The sequence below is a fragment of the Solanum stenotomum genome, chromosome 9 (genome assembly GCF_019186545.1).
Source record: "Solanum stenotomum isolate F172 chromosome 9, ASM1918654v1, whole genome shotgun sequence".
NCBI classification, from domain to species: Eukaryota; Viridiplantae; Streptophyta; class Magnoliopsida; order Solanales; family Solanaceae; genus Solanum; species Solanum stenotomum.
The window spans coordinates 7,996,776-8,018,204 of record NC_064290.1 but is presented as its reverse complement, the minus strand read 5'-3'; the positions used below and the strand labels follow the sequence as shown (position 1 = coordinate 8,018,204).

Here is a 21,429-nt window from a genome sequence, read left to right as displayed (position 1 = left end):
CTCCAAAATGTTACTTAGCGGCATCTCATGTCTTCTTGAAATAGTACCCAACCATTGGCATTTATCACAACCCTTCACAAAAGCAATAGAATCTTTAAATAACAATGGCCAAAAGAAACCAGATTGTAGTACCTTATGAGTTGTGCGCTCTCCTCCATGGTGACCTCCATATGGTCTAGCATGACAACTTTCGAGCACTTTGTGAATCTCAGATTTTGGAATGCACCTTCTCACTACCCGGTCTATATCTTGCTTGAACAAGAATGGTTCATCCCAAATATAGAACTTGGCATCATGATTGAGCTTTTTCTTTTGTTGGGTGGTTGCACCCGGAGGATAATCACCAATTACTATCAAATTCACAATCTCTGCATACCATGACACTTGAGAGATATCTAATGCCATCAATTGTTCATCCAAAAACTCTTCCCGAATTTGCCATCAATTCTTCATTTACATAAGAAAAATCCTCCAACCTAGATAAGTGATATGCTATTTGATTTTCAGTACCTTTCCTGTCTTTGATCTCAAGGTCAAATTTTTGGAGAAACAATATCCATCGAATCAGCCTTGGTTTTGCATCCTTTTTGTTGAATAGGTACCTAATAGCTGCATGGTCAGTAAAAACAATCACCTTAGTACCTACAAAGTAAGATCTGAACTTGTCGAGGTGAACACTAGAGCCAGCATCTCCTTTTCAATCACTGTATAATTAGCTTGTGTAGAGTCAAGGGTCTTGCTTACATAAAAGATCGAGTGGAACACTTTATTCTTTCTTTGTTCCAACACTGCACACACTGCTACGTCGCTTGCATCACACATGAGTTCAAATGGTAATCCCCAATCAAGAGCAATTAAGATGGGAGCCTCAATTAAGTTACTCTTCAACATCTCAAAAGCTTTCAAACACATCTCATCAAAGTTGAACTGCGCCTCCTTCTCCAAAAGACTGCACATAGGTCTGGCAATCTTGGAAAAATCCTTGATGAATTGCCTGTAAAAATCTGCATGACCAAGGAAACTATGCAACCCTTTTACAGAAATGAGAGGGGGCAATTTCTCAATAATTTCTACCTTAGCATTATCAACCTCCAAACTAGATTTAGACACCTTGTGTCCCAACACTGTCCCCCCTCTTACCAAAAAATGACACTTTTCCCAGTTTAGAACTAAGTTAGTGTCTTCACATCTAGCAAGTACTTTATCAAGATTTCGGAGACATACCTCAAAAGACTTTCCAAAGACGGAAGCATCATCCATGAACACCTCAACAAAGTCTTCCACCATATCATGAAAAATGGCCATCATACACCTTTGAAACGTCGCCGGTGCATTGCAAAGTCCGAATGGCATGCGCTTGAAAGAATATGTGCCATAAGGACAAGTGAACGTGGTATTTTCCTGATCCTCGGGTGCAATCAAGATCTAGTTGTAACCGGAATATCCATCTAAGAAACAATAGTACTCCTACCATGCTAATCGGTCAAGCATTTGATCAATGAAGGGAACGGGGTAGTGATCTTTCCGGGTAGCATCATTTAGTTTCCGATAATCCATGCAAATTCTCCAACCGGTCACTATTCTAGAAGGAATCAACTCATTCTTTTCATTCCTTACCACTGTTATACCTCCCTTCTTGGAAACACATTGTACCGGACTTACCTACTTACTATCAGAGATGGGGGTACACAAATTCCAATATCTAGCCACTTTATGACTTCCTTTCTTACCATTTATTTCATCACAGGATTCAGTCGACGTTGATGTTGTGCTTTGGGTTTGTGATCCTCCTCCATGTAAATTTGTGCATGCATAACGCCGGACTAATCCCATGAATATCAACCATCTTCCATCCAATTGCTTTCCCCCTCCGCTTTAAGATCCTCAATGCCGCATTAACTTGTAAATCAGATAATTCTACAGAAAGTATAACAAACAAAGTTTCATTAGTACCCAAATAAGCATACCTTAGGTGATCAGGTACAGTTTTTAGTTCCAACTTAGGGGCTTCTTCTATTGATGGCTTTGGTGGGGTACCCCAACTCGCGATCTAGTGACTCCACTTGCGTCCTACGAGTGTCTACTAGTGCTAGATTTAAGCATGATTCAATATCTTGAGCTTCAGTGTCTCCCTCTATCTCATGACCCACTAACACTCTTTCTAAAGGATCTTTGGCCACAACTACTTGTGATTCTACTATGCGATAAACCACAATAATAGCAGGCAACTCTTCATAAATGGAAGTCAATTTTAAAGCGCGGTAAACATCAAATACCTCAACCTTATCATGTGCCATCATAGTTAGTTGACCAGCTGCTACATCAATTAATGCCCTACCCGTGGACAAAAAAATTCATCTCAGAATGAATGGAACTTCATAATCGCGTTCAAAGTCTACGACCACAAAATCTACCAGAAAAATCAATAAACCTACTTGCACTAACATATCTTCTACCACCCATTCTAGCCTAGCAATAGATCTAACCGCAAGTTAGAGAATAATAGTGGTTCGTTTTGGACAACCCAACCCAAGCTTTTGATACAAAGATAAGGGCATCAAATTTATACTTGCCCTCATATCGCACAACCCCCGAGTATGAACATTTTTCTCAATTGTAATTTGCACAGTAAAACTACCCGGATCTTTTAAATTTTTAGGCAGTCTGTTTTGGATCCTTGAGCTGCACTCCTTAGTAAGTGCTATAATTTCATATTTCGTTAGCCTCTTCTTGCTAGCCACAATGTCCTTCACGTATTTAGCATACTTCGGGATACCCTGCAAAATGTCAACCAAAGGTAGATTAATGTGAACTTGTTTAAGGAGAGAGAGAAACTTACTGAAGCATTCGTCTTCATTCTGCTTTTTTAGCCTTTGTGGAAATGGAGGTGGTAATTTCTTTTAAGGAACGAGTACCTTAACATTGGAGCTTGTTACTACCTTTTCCATCTTCTTTTCTTTGTTACTTACCTCAGTGTCTCTCTTCTTTGGAGCTAGTTCCTCTCATGCAATTGTTTAGGGTTGCGCTCAGTATCATCAGGCAGCCCACCTTGGGGACGTAAGTTCAAAGAATTAGCCACTTGCGCAACTTGTTTCTCTAAACTCATTTGGGACATCTGGATGTTTCTAATGTTCTCGTCCTGCTTATTTACTCTAGCATTTAATTTGGTCCCTATTTTAGTCAGGAGCTTTTGGAGTAGCTATTCATTGGTCATCCCCCATTTTGGTGCACTAGGAATTATGCCTTGGTTAGGATTTTGGTATTGTTGCCCAACCCCTTGAGCACGATATTGGTTAACCCATTGCACCTAATTTTGGTTTTGGTTCCCACCCCATGAGAAATTAGGATGATTCTTCCAACTAGAGTTGTAACTATTGCCATAATTTTGTTGACCTCCACCCCTTTGCGCAATACCCACATAATTCATGGAATCCGGGTTTGCCTCACATTGCTCAGTTTCATGAGTTCCACTACCACATAACTCACACCAATTGGCTGCATGTTGTACAACATTTACTGGTGCCTGATTTAGAGCTAATTGTTTAAAATGTAAGGTTATATTGTGTTGCATTGCATTTAACTTGGCATTTAAGGCAGTAGCTTGGTCTACATCCAAGATCCCTGCAGCTTTTTGGGTTGTGGTTCTAGACATTTCCCCATCATACCCTTGCTTGCATTCAGAAAGTTTATCAAGTAAGTCGAAGAACTCTTCACTTGTTATGGATAGGGCTTGTCCACCTACTGAGCTATTAAGAAGAGCACGAGCATTATAATTTAAACCCTCAAAGAAAGTGAGAGCAAGTACCTCATTAGTTTGCATGTGGTGTGGGCAACCATTCAACATTCATTTTAAACGTGCCCATGCTTGGTACATTATTCCCCTTGCTGTTGACCAAAGTTTATTATCTCACCCCTCAACTTGGCGGTTTTCTTGGATGGGAAGAATCGACTCAAAAGCTTCTTTGCTAAAAAATCCCAAGTAGTGATGGAGTTTGGAGGTTCAGAGTCTAACCAACGCCTTGCGGCTCCTAACAATGAGTATGGGAACAATGTTAGTCTCACATAGTCTGATGAGACTCCAATTGGGATGTATGTATCTGTAATATTTATGAAGTTCCTAAGATGGATTTGAGGATCCTCATGGGGAAGACCAGTGAATTGCCCATTAGAATGAAGGATTTGTACCATGCTCTGCTTTAGCTCAAATCTACCCCTCGGTGGAGGTTTTCTAATACTAGATGGTAAATTCGCTGTGAGTGGGACTATCATATCACGTACAGGCCTTCCAGGTATAATAGGTGGAACCCCTTGGTTAATCGAATTTCCTTAGTTATTCGGGTTCCATTGGTTATTCATATTTTTCGGGTTATTCAAGTTGTTTTGATTATCATCATCAATGTTTTCTAGAAGACCTATCCCCAATTCTCCATGTCGTCCTTGATTTGCCATTTTCCTGCGCTGGCATAATACTCTCTCGGGTTCATTGTAAGGGTCAACAAGTTCTCATTTCCGAGCCAGATCTGAAAATCAAGTGCTAGTAATAAACAAGCTAAGATCAAGTAATTAATATCTAAATAATTTAATTGTAGACTTAAAAATATTGAATATAGATCAATTTCTAAGTCCGCGACAGCGGCGCCAAAAACTTATTGCTCCATAATATACACGCAATAGTACGCGGTCGTGCAAGTAATATAGATTCTTTAAGAAACGAGTTATCGTTCCCACGAGACTTATGATCACTTTATATTTAACACTTAATTCTACAAATAAAAGTAAAAGTAACATTTTCAAGAGTTGATGATTGATTGTTAACTACTACTAATTATGCAATAAATGAAAGTAACTAATTGTGAACGACTTTAATATGATGATTCAAGCAAGTTAAAAGAAATTCCAGGGCTGCAGCATATAATGAATATCATGTATCACATTATTGGCTTAGAATTAACTTCAGTTGTCAATTTACTGGTTTATAGGGTTGATGATATGATCTGGTTATACGCCTCTCGTCGCCTACCCCAGCTAGCTATCTAACTGCATCGTTGAGCGGGGATAAATAAACTAACTAGCGAGAATTTATATTTAATCTTATTTCGTAACCAAGCAAGGTGTTCGTCTGGGCGTCATAACTGAACACTAATCACCTCAATTTAATGGGAGACCGAGCTCTTTATATTCTCTGGTCTATCTAATCTCTCCTCTCCCGATTTTAAGATTAGACAATAGATTTATCTTATGGTGTGCAAGCATAAAATACTAAAACAAGAATATAGAAGTAACTTGTATTGACAACCAAAAATTGACTCAACAACCTCAAATAATCAATAATTAATTCGTAGCTACAGCCCCAGAACTAGGGCTTTTAGCCACTCATGCTATTAGAAAACAAGAAAATACAATAGTTCATGCAATTTCTGGAAAATAGAAGAGTTAAAGGATGAAAACCTATTACAACTTGAATTCTTGCTCTTGCATACTAAATCAAAACGTCCACCCCTATTATGGAGCCCTAAGGATCTATTTATAATAGTAGGAAAAGTTGCGAACAAATCCTACTCAAATTAGGAATCCTATTTAATGTTTAAAACTTGGAAAAGTCGGCATCAGGGTGAGGCGTCGATCCTAACATCGCACCCCAAACATGCCCCAGTCCGGCATCCTCTGGCACGGTGCGCCTCTCAGCTCGCCTAGCACTGCTGATTTTTGCCTTGGTCATTTTCTTGCTCATTTTTTCTACTTCTTTCGTTGCTCCAACTCCAATTTCATCGATGGTTCCTGAAACATCTAATCATGTGTGTGAGTGCACAATTATCACAAGTTACACAAAAAATTAAGCTAATGACTAGAGATCATTCTTCAATCTAATAGATTCATGGGCAATATTGACAACTTAGGCATATATATGCCTAAGATGATAAAGCCAATGTGGTTGCAGATGCCTTAAGTCGAAAATCCTTTGCAAGTATTTCTTTGCGTCATTTACCCTTGCTCCTTGAGTTAAGAACGATGAATGTTTGTTTCACACTTGATTCAAATGGTTCAGTTATTGCTAATTTGCAAGTAAAGCCAATATTATTTGAACAGGTGTAAGAAGCACAAAAGATAGATGAGACAGTTGTAAAATTGACTAAAGAAGTTCAAAATGGGGAAACGCTTGATTTTACATTAACAGAGGATGGTGTCTTATTTTATCAGAACAGGTTATGCATCCCTAATGATGACAACTTGGGGAGAAAATTATTGAATGAAGCACATACTTCACCATATGCAATGCATCCTGGAGGTACAAAGATGTACTAGACCATCAAAGAACATTATTGGTGGAATGGTATAAAGAGAGACATTGCGGAGTTCTTTTCCAAATGTTTAGTTTGTCAACAAGTAAAGGCAGAACATCAAGTCCTAGTTGGTTTACTACAACCCTTGTCGATGCGGGAATGGAAATGTGAGAGAATAACTATGGACTTTTTTTTTTGGATTTCCTCACACCCAAAGAGATCATGATGCAATATGGGTAATTGTGGACAGGCTAACCAAGAGTGCTCACTTCTTAGCAATCAGGATGGATTAGTCACTTGAGCATTTAGCCGAATTGTACATTAATGAGATTGTAAGACTACATCGGATCCCTATGTCTATTGTATCTTACCGAGACCCAAGGTTTACATCCAGATTTTAGGGTAGCTTGCAGGAAGCTTTAGGTACTAAGTTGAAATTTAGCACTTCGTTCCATCTTCAAACAGACGGCCAGTCGGAAAGAATGATACAAATTTTGGAGGATATGCTTCGAGCTTGTATTAAGAAGTTTGAGGGTCGGGACAAACACTTGGCGTTGATAGAATTTGCTTATAATAATAGCTGCCAATCAAGTATTGGAATGCCTCCCTATGAAGCCCTATACGGAAGGAAATGCTGGACCCCTCTTTGTTGGAGCGAAGTTGGTGAAAGAAAGCTTGTTGGTCCTGAAATTGTGCAACAAACAGAGGATAAGGTAAAAATTATCAAGGATCGTCTAAAGATTTCTTCGTATCGACAAAAGGCGTACGCTGATCTTAAAAGGCGTGACATTGAATATCAAGTGGGAGAAAAAGTATTTTTAAAGGTGTCTCCATGGAAAAAGATTATAAGATTTGGCCAAAAAGGAAAACTTAGTCCTCGATTTATTTTACTTTATGAGATACTTCAAAGGGTTGGACCATTGCATATAAATTAGCTTTGCCACCGGAGTTGGAGAAGATCCACAATGTCTTTCATGTTTCTATGCTCAGAAAATATCGTTCTGATCCATCACATGTTCTTCCAGTTGAATCTATTGAAGTTAATCCTGACTTGACGTATAATGGAGAACTTATCCGAATTGAAGCTAGAGAAGTAAAGCAACTTAGAAACAAGAGAATCCCCTTAGTAAAGGTAATTTGAGGAACCATTTTGGAAAAGAAGATACCTGGGAAAGAGAAGAAGACATGAGGACGTAGTATCCACACTTGTTCCGGGACTAGTGTTAGGTAATTTTGAGATGAAATTTATTTAAGGGAGAGAGAGTTGTAACATCCCTAAATATTAATCAAGAGTCACATGTTGATTTACCATTGTTTAATTATTACAATATGTTTTACTTTCATTTTGGAAACTTGAAATGTTGTGAGAATTGCTTACTTGCTTAACATAAGTTGTGATAGTAATTTAAGGTATTGTATTGGAGTGTTTTCGTAATATTCTAATTATAATTATGTATAAATTTAAAGGGAGGTGAGGGATATACATATAGGTATATATGGATGCTTTTTGGGCAGCCAACGTTTTGTTTGGGCAGCCCCTTTTGGTGACATCTGTAAATGTGATAAGTATCACTTTTGTAACTATATATTTTCACACCTCCTTTAATTAAATTCGTTTTCCTCAAGTCTAAGAACATTAGAACCTTAGCTAAACAGATTGTTCTTCAAANCATTATTAGAAAAGAATGTGTTAAAAAAAATATTTATTTGAAAAATGAGCATTTTTTACCCATTAAATAACAATAAGGGCAATTTTGGACCAAAATATTAACGGTAAGGGCATTTTTGGACCAAACTTCAAACGGATGGCATTTTTGTTCCTTTCATATAGTTTAAGGGCATTTTTGAACCAAAGTATTAACGCTAAGGGCATTTTTGAGCCAAACTATAAACGGAGGGCATTTTTGTTCCTTTCACATAGTTTAAGGGCATTTTTGACCCTTTTCCCTTATAATTATGTATAACTTTAAAGGGAGGTGAGAGATATACATATAGGTATATATGGATGCTTTTTGGGCAGCCAACTTTCTGTTTGGGCAGCCCCTTTTGGTGACATCTGTAAATGTGATAAGTATCACTTTTGTAACTATATATTTTCACACCTCCTTTAATTAAATTTGTTTTCCTCAAGTCTAAGAACATTAGAACCTTAGCTAAACAGATTGTTCTTCAAAATCACAAGAGAAAAACTTGGCCCTTTTGGCTGGAATTCGAAGACACACACTTCTTTTGGTAAGTGACGAAATCTGTTTTTGAGCTGGGTAGTGTTTTTGGTATTTTATGCATATATCTGTCTCTAGAACTTAGTTTACAGTGAATAAATATGATTTGGAAAGCTAATTCGTATACCTACAACTCTTATGTTTATGTAAAACTCTAATTTAGCTGTTATGAATTCGAAATATGGGACGCAACATAGGACAAGTTCTGTCCAGATTTTGGAATTTCAAATCCTGTATGAACCCCTGTTAGTGTTTTGAATATATCTTGTTGTACAAAATATATTTTGCGGTGGTTCTTGTTTTTTTGCAACCTTAAGATATGTAGATACATCTTTCATGAAGGTTATAAAGTCTAGTTTTGCAGTTTTCATTTTCAAATCTAAGTTGCGACATGAGGTACTTGACTGGCCAGAATCACTATTTTGGGAGCATAGTCGTATTTGTACAGGCTAAGCTTACTTGTGATGATAATCTTGTTTTACTTCAACATTATTGAGCTGCTGGGAATTAAAGAAGCTATTTAATTGTATTTTTAAGGTTGTATATATTCGTGAACAAGTTGAGGACCTTGTAACGTTGGTTGGTCTACGGTCTGAAGTCGTGAAGTTGTGTTGAACTGTTTCTTTCCTAAAGCACTGAGGTTTGTGTATAAACTTGTACTTGTACTCTGTTTACCTGCTGGTATATCTGAAAGTTATCTTGGTACCTTGATTACCTCTTGTCACTTTGCATTGTCGTGTTGGTATCCTTTAAGACGTTAAAGACACTCGTGTAAGTCGCCCACTTGTACGGACTTTTTGATCACCTGGCACTCTTGTTGGGACCTTGTCCTTCTTGTGGCTGTGACTTTGTCACTATTGGCATGCCTCTTTATTCGGATTATTTGCCATCTTGACTCTGGAGTTTCAGTTCGTCTTAAGAATGGAAGTTGTCCATTTTAAGTACGAACTAGAAAGTCATTTTTAAAATGGCTCTTGGTTCTCTTGATTATTGGGCTTTGACCCTTCTTGATACAAGGCGTCGGCCCTTCTTGATACTTGCTTGTGCTTGGTTTGAAAACATGATGTACATATTGGGCGAGCCTTGTTATTGAATCTCTTGGAGAATGCTGCTATGAGCGTTCTTGACATTTGGATCTTTAAATATCGAATTTGATACTCTTGATATATTGTTTACTTGATTTATTTATTATGTTTGATTATATATGATGCCCATGACTTAAGAAAGGTAGCTTGGTGAATCTGAGGGCTCCGAACCTATAGTTTTTGCTCCACTAAGCTATATCCTTAGCGATAGTTGTTTCTATCGTAGGGATTGATCGAGAGGAGGCGTGAAGTGGGCCATTGGAGATGGAGATTTTGAGAGCTTTAAGGAAGATCACATTTGCATATAGGCATCTATATTTTGTATAAACCTTGGGACTTGTACATGATCTATGTGTTGTATATTTACATGAAATTTTGAAGACTAATTTGATCATGTCACCATGGATTGTAATATAAGTATGGCCCTATGTTTTGTTCTTCTGGGGTGTGTAAGCCCAAGTCTTGTGATATACTAAATTTACTATTTGTTTAGAATATTTGTGTGAAGCATGAACCGACTGATTTTGGGTACTCGAAAGTGGGTAATATTCTTGTTACTTCATCCTTAAGAGTGAGGATAATATATGCATGAAAAACTCGTTAGTTATTTGCTTAAATTATTTTTGACATCACATAAATGTTTAAATGGGAAAGATGCACATCATTAACTATATATATATATTCTTGTTTAAGTGGTAGTATCCTTTTGAAACGGTCGCTACACTCACTGACTTTCTTTATCCATACGTTTGACATTCCTGTATCAATCCACTCCTTAAGTAGTGAGATTCTCATTTGACAATCGACGTATTCGTTTCCACATAACCCTAGTACTACCACACTATGAAAGTCCATTAGATACCTCACATGAATACATCATACATATCGATAAGATCGTACCCAAATAGCCACACATTTCTACCCCTTGAATAGTTGTAAAACATTACCAAATTTGTTATATCTTTAGCCCAAGCAATTTGCATTCTTTCTTAGATCGGGTCGATAACAAAAGTAACACACTTCATAAATCTAACGAAGTAAGCATTGGTACTATTATAGTAGTCGTATCATGACTCTCTTTAATATACAATCAATCTATGGAATTTTAGTTAAGATTCTAATCTCAATTGGCGCAACCTAATATCATCATTCGCTAAACAACCCATACATGTTATGACAACTTTACTAACTGTATTTCCCAAGTAATGATGTTCATTTTCTTGTTGTCCCTTACGAAACTTCTTGCATGTTGTCACATATCTAGATAAAGTACAAAATTTGACCTCATAGGCTACAACACATATCTTCCGTCTCTCTATATTTAGAAACCATATCTCCTCATATCGCTCAAAGTTTGGGGTATATAATTGGATGAAGAAGGTAGAAAGTGATGCCTTAAGTCATAGGTAATGCCTTTACTAATCGGCACTCAACATGAGACTATCACCACATTTTGCGTCTCCCCAAAACTAGTATGTCACAAACTCAACATTAAGCCTCTCCACTATATTTGTTTTACGAAGCAGCTCAAAACAATCAACAATGAAAGCATAAGCATCTTCATAATCAATACTCATGAAGAATGAGGGTTTCAACTTTATGAACTTTATAAAAATATCATGTTGATCACTAGTCATTACAGGCCCTGTAGTCAATCAAGAAAATTCCAAGGACACTTTTTTTTTCTTCCTGGTGTTGTTTCAAATTCCAATACTCTAGTACTAACCATATGTGAAATAGAGTGAAGAAGTTCATATACCAATTTGTATCACCTAGATACCAATTGGATTCAAGTAGTTGCACGAAAGAAAGAAGGAATGAAGTTTTCCTAAAGTCCTATAGTCTCTCGAAGAAAAGTAAAGGCGCTCACATACCGTTCTGCAAGACTTTACTAGACTTGTCCTTGTGTGATGAGATCACCGAACCTAAAGCTCTGATACCAAGTTTGTCACAATCCAAAATGAGTCGTGAATGGCACCCACATATATCAATAATTCAACTACGAATAACAACAACAATAATGCAGAAAATCAAAACTTATTAAAGTAACCAATCAAATAAACCTCTAAAGTCTAACACTTATTATCCCCAAAATCTGAAAGTCATCACATCAAGGACATCTAGTCTTCAAATACTAAGAATATTAAAGACACCAAAACAAATGAATAAAATAGTTTATGTCCAAAAACTAAGGACATCATGCCATGACCAAGAGAATCCAACACGAGCTGGATTGAATAGCTCACCCTGGAACCTGATGTGCTGGAGACTGGCTAGAGATGAGGGCGAGTCGAAGTCACTAAAACTTCACAGCCGGCTATGCGGCCGGTAAAGTGTTTCACGGACCATAGAGACTTAAACGGTCTGTGAAACCTCCCTTAAAATAATTACCCTTTAATGCCTCATTACTTTCATACCCCTTTTTTATTTTAAAATGATATATATCTATTTTTATTCATTTGTTGACGTCACGCTGACGCCAACACCACCCTTTTTTGTAAGAATCTATATAAAAAATATGTCTATATATGGTAAGTTAATTACTTTATTATTATTATTATTATTATTATTATTATTATTATTATTATTATTATTATATTATTTTTAAAACTAGCCCTATTTAAAATTTAGAAAAAAAATTTAAAAAAAAAAATTCTTAATTTTGTTGGTCAAAACTATTATATAAAAGTCAAAGATCAAAAGAAGGTTTATCTTTTTTTCAAGTCATGCTTATTAATGAGTTAGAAAAATTCTTTCAAATTTATATAGATTAACAATCTAAATCCTTTATAGTGTCTCGTGTAATGTCACATCACTAACAAAATTATTGTTTTAAAATGTAATTACTAAAGTTGTTTGACTTAGTTATTCGTTACATCTTTTTTCATCAATTAAATTTTATTTTACTCTATAAAAACCTATTTATTAAAAAAAGATTATACTATTTATTTTGATAAGGAAAATCAATTTTAATAGGAATTTATTTTATTAAATAAATTTTATTAATTATATTTTTAATTTAAATTTGGTAACTATTACTATAAAAATAATTACTAGAGCTATTGGACTAAGTTATTCATTATATCTTTTTCGTATATTAAATTATATTTTACTCTATTAAAAAAATTATTCCAAAAATAAATTAGACTATTTATTTTGATATATAATACAAATATATTTTATTAGGAGTTTATTGGAATTTCCTTGATATTTGATTTTATCGATTCAAAATTAATAGAAATCATATTACAATACTTAAATGAATAATTTTGCCTACTGACATATCCTCACAAAAATATAGTGGTTAGTGAATTTTGTGTTTGAGGAAGTTTTTGGGTGTGAAGAAATTGAAAAGGGTGTGAGTAGGAATGAAGTGGGAAATGGTGAAAACTGAAAAGAGCGGACAATGAGAGAGAAAAATCATACTTTTTTTCTTTGTATATTATTTATCTTTTTAATATGTAATTTCTGATGTGTCATAAAAAAATATATGATATATAAAAAATAACGTTGGAATACCATGTGTAGTTGGTTGTATTATATACCCAATGATCAAGTGAGAAAGGAGTTTAAAATATTGTTCTTTATCGAGTTTAAGTATTTATTTGACAAAATAATAAGTAAGAAGGTTCAATTAACAAATGGAACCAAATACAATAATTTTTCAAGTCATAACGCCCCTAAATATTCACAACTAACATTTTTGCTCTTGATAATGGGAGTGACCAAATTTCATGTCACCCTAAATAATCACGGTTGGAAAAATAAAAATTTCACCCAAAAATAAAATTCATGTTAAATAGCAATAATAAGAGAATAACAACAACATCAAATACTCTAATCAAATAAAAATATAATATCCAAACAAAGTAATTAATACCACTGCTTACAGCTTGATGGTGTTAAGAGACTAACATACTTTCTAACTAAACAACATTCTTTTATGTCACACAACTCATCATAATATTATTCTCGCACTATTTTCTTATAGACTATAAAAAATAATCAATAGATTACTCTCTTTGATTTTTGGTGGAAATATTTTTTATAAATGAATAGAAGCTCTCAATTTATAGAAATGAAAATTAAAATGTCAATTTTTCTCTGTAATAATAATTAGTTGGTCGCTAATTTTCAACATAGTAGATTTGCTTTCGTCAAAAGATGGTGCATTTTCTTCCTCATTAATAGGTATGAACCGCACAGCCCCGCCTAGTCGATTTTCTCCATAACGTTTTTCACCTTCAATCTTTGATGGATGCTAGAGTTTTAAAAAGTTGCTTCAGTAGCTCTTCTTATCCTTTTCATATTTTATTTGTGGAATTATAAAGAACCTTCCAATTGTTCTATCATTGTAAAGTCTAAATTCTTAGACTCCTCAATAGCATACATCATACTATCAAATTTAGAATAAAAAGAGCAAAGGAGAAGATCTACCACACAGCCCGCAACCCATTTACTTGTGAGTTGGGCCGACTATTTTTTGGCCCACAAAAAAAATGGGTCAGCTCGGCGTAATCTATCAAATTTTAAAGCCTGTATGGATTGACCCGAATGATATGGGCTAGCCCATATTGACATCTCTACAAAAAACAGTTTGTAGATAACTCTCTATTGCTCTCTCTAATTTTTGGTGTGTTTTTTTTTTAAATGAACAGAAGCTCTCAATTTATAGGAATGAAAAATGTCAAAAAAAATCTTGTATTAAATAGCTGGTTGCCAATTTTCAACATAGAGTTCCACGAAATTTCTTGTAAAGTCCCACAAAATTTCAATATCTACGGTCATGATGATGATAGTGGTCAAATTTCTGCACCCTAACTAATTACCACCACGACACCACCAATTCAAATCTTTGTAAAAACAAAAACTTCTTGTCACGACCCATAATGAGTCGTGAATGGCACCCACATTTAACCTCCTAAGTGGGCGAACCAAGGAATCCAAACCCCAACATGTATCAATAATTCAACTACGAATAACAACAACAATAATGCGGAAGATCAAAACTTATTAAAGTAACAAATCAAATAAACCTCTAAAGTCTAACACTTATTATCCCCAAAATCTGAAAGTCATCACATCAAGGACATCTAGTCTTCAAATACTAAGTCGGAATATTAAAGACACCAAAATAAATGAATAAAATAGTTTATGTCGAAAAATAAGGACATCATGTCATGACCAAGAGAATCCAACACGAGCTGGAATGAATAGCTCACCCTGGAACTTGATGTGCTAGAGACTGGCTAGAGATGAGGCCGAGTCGAAGTCACTGATACACTCGATGCACTCCACAAAAAGAAAACAAAGAAAAACACAAGTAGGGCTCAGTATAGTGCAACATGTACTAAGTAGATATCATCGGCCAACCCAAAATAGAAACTAATATGTAATGAATAATAGTATAAAATCAACTATGACACTTAGCAGGTGGCAAGCAACAAACACATGAACCAGTGTCAACAACACTAAAGTAAGTACGTAATCAATCAACAATATCAAGATCACACATGAGGACTCATGCCTCCAAACCAAACTAATTTGGGAATTGAGTTCTTTGAGATTGAGTACAATAAGTTAATTCAATATCTTTTTCCTTTAATATTACCGTGTCGGAACGTGACACTCTGATCTAATTATATCGTGTCAGAATGTGACACTCCAATCTAGTAATACCGTGTCGGAATGTGACACTCCAATCCAATAATACCGTGTCGAAACGTAACACTCCGATCCAATTATACCGTGTCGGAACGTGACATTGCGATCCAATAATATCATTAATTTATCATTTATTATCACCACTTTTCAATTCATTAAAAATATTTCATCAAGCCTTCTTTATTCAAGGCATCACTTCGATAGAGAGGGTTCAAGATTAATTAATTCCACGGTCTCAGGATTTCAGACCAATCACAAACCACACAACCAAGCTACACAATCACACAATCAAGTACATAGAGAACTTCACAATATCATTCAACGCATATCAATCACTATTAAGAGTCTATCTATCAAATAGAATAAACCATAACCTACCTCCACCGAAGAACCGAAGTCAAGCAAGCTACTTCTCCAATACTTTTCCTTTCCTCAATGCCTCCGAACCTTTCCAATCTATCAAGTATATATGCATAATTTGTAAGTTAATGAGTCTATAAATACTTATATTATTCTATGTCTAAGCCTAGACCCAAAAACTCACCTAATTCTATAATCAATTTCCTAAAGTTCAAACCTAATATAAGGATAAGTCTTAATTCCTCCAATCGGCATAACTTTAACGATATTTGAATAATATAATATACCTAATATTTAATTACCTATCTCAATATATTACAACTTATCTTATATTATGATAATAAAATAATATTAATTAAATATGGAAGCTAACTGGTGATGAACCAGTGGTGAACTACACTTCACTGGAGTATGTAGCCAACTTCAATCTATTACTCTATGATGGTAATAACTAACTCAATTATCAATCATTAATTGGTCATTAAGAAGTCGTACAATAATGCCAAGAACTCACATGAATGACTAACCACGTTTTCCATACAATTTTTAATACATCAACACTAACAAAAACAACCAACCAATATTATCTAATCACTGTAGTATCCATTCTTCTCAAATAACAATTTCCTACACCACATATTATAATCATTAACTTTCAATTATTGACCAATACTATGCCATAATTATTCCTCAATTATGTTACTGTCATTACCCAGACAAACCCACAACAATTTATCCCCACCATTGTCATATACAGAAGTTTAAGTGTTAATTCTTTAATCACCAACTAAATTAATTATTAAAACTACCCTACAAATTTAATAATATAGTTACGAATAGTCCAAAATACTCATTTAGAATCTATCGAAAGAGTTTTTTATGAAATAAAAGTTCTAATACTCAAAATGACCAATTGAGTCATTACATTAGATACCAATTTACCCATCGTTCATCCTCGAACGATCAAAATAAGGTGAGGGTAAGAAAGGATAGTTGTCTCAACAATTCCTTCAAAATATTAGTACCCAAGGTCTCATATAAAAAATATCATTCCAACCAATTGGAGATCTCTACACCTCCTCCCATACAATGCCTCAAATGGGACCATCCCAATACTCTAATGATAAAAGTTATTGTATGTAAACTCTACTAACAACAAAACTATTCCTAAGTGGACTCTTCAACTGACCGATTCTCCAACTAGACCTTGACACAACCGTCAGGACAAATATTATCTAACATAACCATGATAAAATCCTTAATCAATATTGGCTACAATCAGGAGTGAACCTGAACCAGCCACCACACACTCATAATGCACAAGCCATCATAGATCTTATCAAGATTACATCCTCACAACATAATATTTCCTCGAGCTTAAGCTATAAAAATATGATCTTTAGACATCAAGTAATCATCAAGGAGAATCGAACTCATCTGATCGAAAGATGGAAATGATCAAGTACCCACCATCGAGTGATGCACCCAAGCATACAGAACCTCTAACAACACTGTCGAAATGCTAGATTAGTAGCTATTATAGACAAACCTTAAGAATGACAAAACTAGACCCAATGGTCCTCACACTCAATCACACATAGCCAAAACATGATACCGATGATGAGATAAATCTTAAGTCTATCGAACAACTGTAAATTTTCATAGTAGCTCTCCTATAAATTATCATAAACAAAGTTGTGCGTGATGAATCACTAGTATACTTCAACTATCCCAAGCAACATCAAATCTTCCATAACTGGAATGAACAAGTCTAACCAAATATGATGGCCACCCTAGATAATCATTGCTTGCAACAAATTTTAAAGTGATAGAAAATAAATTGTAATCACAAGTAAAATATGAAGAAACATAACTTTATTGATAAATAGTGTGGGTTCAATTTTGTTCCTCCTTTGATTTGAGGATCGTTTGTGGCGTATTTCTCAAACTAGGATGATTAAAATTTGATCTTTTTTATGAATTTTTCATGAATTCGTGAAATATTTGAGATGCCTTTTAAGGAAATATAATACCCTTTATATAGACATAACTCGAATTGAACACATTTTTTAAAGTTTCATAAAATTTCAATGTCTACCGTCACCACTAACATTTTTGCTCTTGATGATAATAGTGGTCAAATTTCATGTGCATCCTATCTAATTTATGGGTTGCAAATGTTCAACATAGCAGATTTCTTTTTTAAAAAAAAATTGCACCTTTTAATATTATCAGACAAAAGATGGTGCATTTTTTTTCTCATTAATGGGTATAGACCCCGCAATCACCCCTACCACTTGTTAAAAACGACTTATTTTATGGCCCAAATATTTTTACTGTAGATGATGGGAGTTGGGACTTCTCAAATTTCTTGGCCACCTTAAATATTCATCACTAACATTTTTGCAGACAAGAGTTGGGACTGGTCAAATATAATGGCCACCCTAAATAGTCACTGCTTGCAAGTTTCAACAAATTTTAAAGTGACAGAAAATAAATTGCAATTACAAATAAAATATGAAGAAACATAATTTTATTGATAGATAGTGCGGGTTCAATTTTGTTCCTCTCTTGATTCGAGGGTCGTTTGTGGCGTATTTCTCAAACTAGGATGATTTAAATTTAATCTTTTTATGAATATTCCATGAATTTGTGGAATATTTGAGTACCCTTTATATAGGCATGAACTAGGGTTTAGGGTTGAATAGTGTCCAAAAATCCTAATTGGAATTGAACACACCATACAAAATCAGTGGCGGAGCCGCCTTACATTCAAGGGTTCATCCGAACCTCCTTTGGCAGAAAATTATATTATTTGTACATGGTTAAAATAATTTTTTAGGTATATATAGTAGATGTCGAACCCCCTTCGGCTAATTCGTGTGTCTATTTTTTCAAATTTTTTTAAACTCCCTTCTTGAAAATCCTAGCTCCGTCACTGTGTAGAATCTCAACTCGAATTAAACACATCTGGTAAACCCACAAAATTTCAATGTCCACAGTCACCACTAACATTTTTGCTCTTGATGATGAGAGTAGTCAAATTTCATGTGCACCCTAACTAAATTAAATCTTTATAAATAGGCTTGTGTCTGTGTGAAATAGTAACTTAAACAAAACTTCTTTATGTAATTCACTTCTCTTACTTTCTACTACTGTTATCAAATCTTAATTAAGCATATTATTATGTCTTTAGTTTCTCTACTCCAAACTCTACAAAAACTAAGTTGAAAAAATGGATGGATTTGGTGGTGAGAGCGAAATTACACGTCGGAGTGACAATCATCATCCTACTGTTTGGGGAGACCATTTTCCTGCCTAAGTTAATCTCTCGATAAATTTGAAAGCCTAGTGTGTTCATGTTTTAATTTGATTTTATATTTTATGTGTCGCTGAGTAAAAAAAGAAAAAATTTACACTTTCAAGGTACTTGAAAATATTTACAGGTAAGATCTTTTAAAATATGGTATTTGTTAGGTTATCTTCGAGAACATATAAAAATAAATATGACCTAATGTATTCCCCTACAGCCTTAAAATTCTTAATTTTTTTAACATGTGTTCAGTACTGTCGATAATATAAAAAATTGAATGTTTTTGTTTTCAGTTGAACACTCTTGATCCATATTCTGTTTGCAAATACTTATTGAAGCACAAAGAAATATATATATATCTATACAAAGTTATTTATTTACGCGTATAGGGAGACAATGAATGAGAAGAGAAGGAACACAAGGATATAAAAGAAGTGAGAAAAATGCTAGTGATTTCTCCTTTCAAATCTTTGCAAAAACTTGGACTTATAAACACAATCCAATTGCTTGGAGTGGCATACCATTTTGAACATGAGATTGAGGAATCATTGAGTGAAATCTATAATGGTTATGAAGAATGGATTGGTGAATCTGGTGAAAGTCATGACCTTCATGTTGTTGCTCTAAGCTTTCGATTACTTAGGCAACAAAGTTACTATGTCTCATCTGGTAAGTAATACGTCATCCCATCCAAATGACAATAGTTTAAGAGCCCATTTGAACATGTTTTAGATCATAACTTTAAATCATTCATTAGAAATTAGATATTTTAGCAAATGTTTTTTTCAATTTAACTTTAAAACCAAATAATACATTAGCAAATGCTTATTCAATTTCAATTTGAAAAATATTACGAAATAAAAAATATTTTCTAGTTTATTAGGAAAGAGAGTTTTATCGTTATTTAGAAAAAAAACTACTGATGGTATACAATAATATATCATCAATTCAAAATATATACGAGATTATAAATTAAAATCTTCAAATTTGAGTCTCAAATCCTATGATCAAACTCCTACTAATTAATTCTGAAGAATTTACTTTAACTTTTTATTTTATCCTCAATGAGAAAGCCATGCAAGTATTATGAAATATTTAAAATTATAAGTTTCAAAATATTATAACCATACATATATTATGATATATTTATAGACACAAAATTTAAAAATATTTCTTCTTTTATCAAACTATATATCTTTTCAATATTTGTGAGAGTAGCACTTACAAGATTTGTTCCATGTAATAATGTGTAAGTAAGAATTTTATTAATGACTCCACCTAATGCGTATAGAATATGTGGATATATTAAAAGGAATATGTATTTCTAAAAATAAATCGACAATATAATTTTCTTATTCACTACTATCATCGATAGATAAAAGTTAATCTCTTTTATTTATACAATAGGTGGAACATCAACGCTGCAGAAAAGCTAGCGCCATATATGAAACTCTTTTACACTGCTCTCCTAGATTTTTACAATGAAGTGGAGAAAGAGTTGGCAAAGGAGAACAAGTCATTTCGAGTCAACTTTGCTATTAGTGAGGTAATTATGTGATAGATATTAATTATTACTCCTAATAATCCAACAAATAAATTAAGGAGTTTTTAGTAGGGAAGAAAGGGGTTATGAAAATGTTTTTCACGTTAGAGTTGATGCTTTTTTTTAAAAAAAAATGTCCTAACCAAATGCTTGGCAATCCTTGGTTGAGCTTATTTATGATTTCGTGCTGAACCCGGTAAACGAATAAATAGGTGGTCTTTCTGGAAATGTTAAACAAAGCGACTGTACGACCAATCCTTTTTTTTAGAATCGTTTAGAACCCCCAAACTCCTCATCCTGACTCCGCTTATGCAGCTCTGTCCCATTTACCAAAACACGGGTTGTGGTGCACTGTTGAGAGTGTTTCACCCTTAACCAGAGGTCTCGGGTTCGAGTTCTGGGTATGGAGAAAATCCTGTTGGGAGCGCCACCCCCGAATGGGCCCTGCAGAGCGCGATCCGGATTTAGTCAGAGCTCCAATGTGGGCTCCGGACACCGGGTGGGAAACCAAAAAAAGCTCTGTCCCATTTTATGAGTCATTCATTTATAAAGAGAGAGAATAATTAATAAATTAATTTCAGATGAAAAAGTTGGTGAGGGCTTATTTTTAAGAGGCAAAATGGTATCATGGGACACAGTCCCCAGAATGGAGGAGTATATGAAGAATAGAATTGAAACTAGCGTTATCCCAAATCTTACTGCTGCTTCTTGGCTAGGCATGGGCGATGAAGCAACCAAAGAGACATTCAAATGGATTATAACACAACCTTCTATTCTCATCCCTTCCTCTATTATTGCAAGATTGTTGAATGATATTGTAACACATGAGGTATATAAGTTCTCGCATCTTCTCTATTTTTACGACAGTTATTTACTCGTATTATTATATATAATATGACTCAAAACATCGAGATGATTTCATATCTAAAATTTGGGATTGTTTAGAGGTGATTGCGAGTTG

The 21,429-nt window shown here is 34.6% G+C and overlaps 1 protein-coding gene and 1 pseudogene across 1 annotated transcript in view; one reads left to right on the top strand and one right to left on the bottom strand.

Annotated features, from left to right (window-relative positions):
- The window catches only part of LOC125877235 (sesquiterpene synthase 15b-like), a 51,743-nt pseudogene extending 30,377 nt beyond the window's left edge, over window positions 1-21,366 (top strand).
- A 20-nt stretch (window positions 21,367-21,386) lies between these two features.
- The window catches only part of LOC125877234 (sesquiterpene synthase 15b-like), a 1,937-nt gene continuing 1,894 nt past the window's right edge, over window positions 21,387-21,429 (bottom strand). Inside the window, exon 4 of the mRNA XM_049558580.1 lies at window positions 21,387-21,392. Coding sequence (XP_049414537.1) covers window positions 21,387-21,392 — 6 coding nt within the window. The remainder of the gene's footprint in view (window positions 21,393-21,429) is intronic.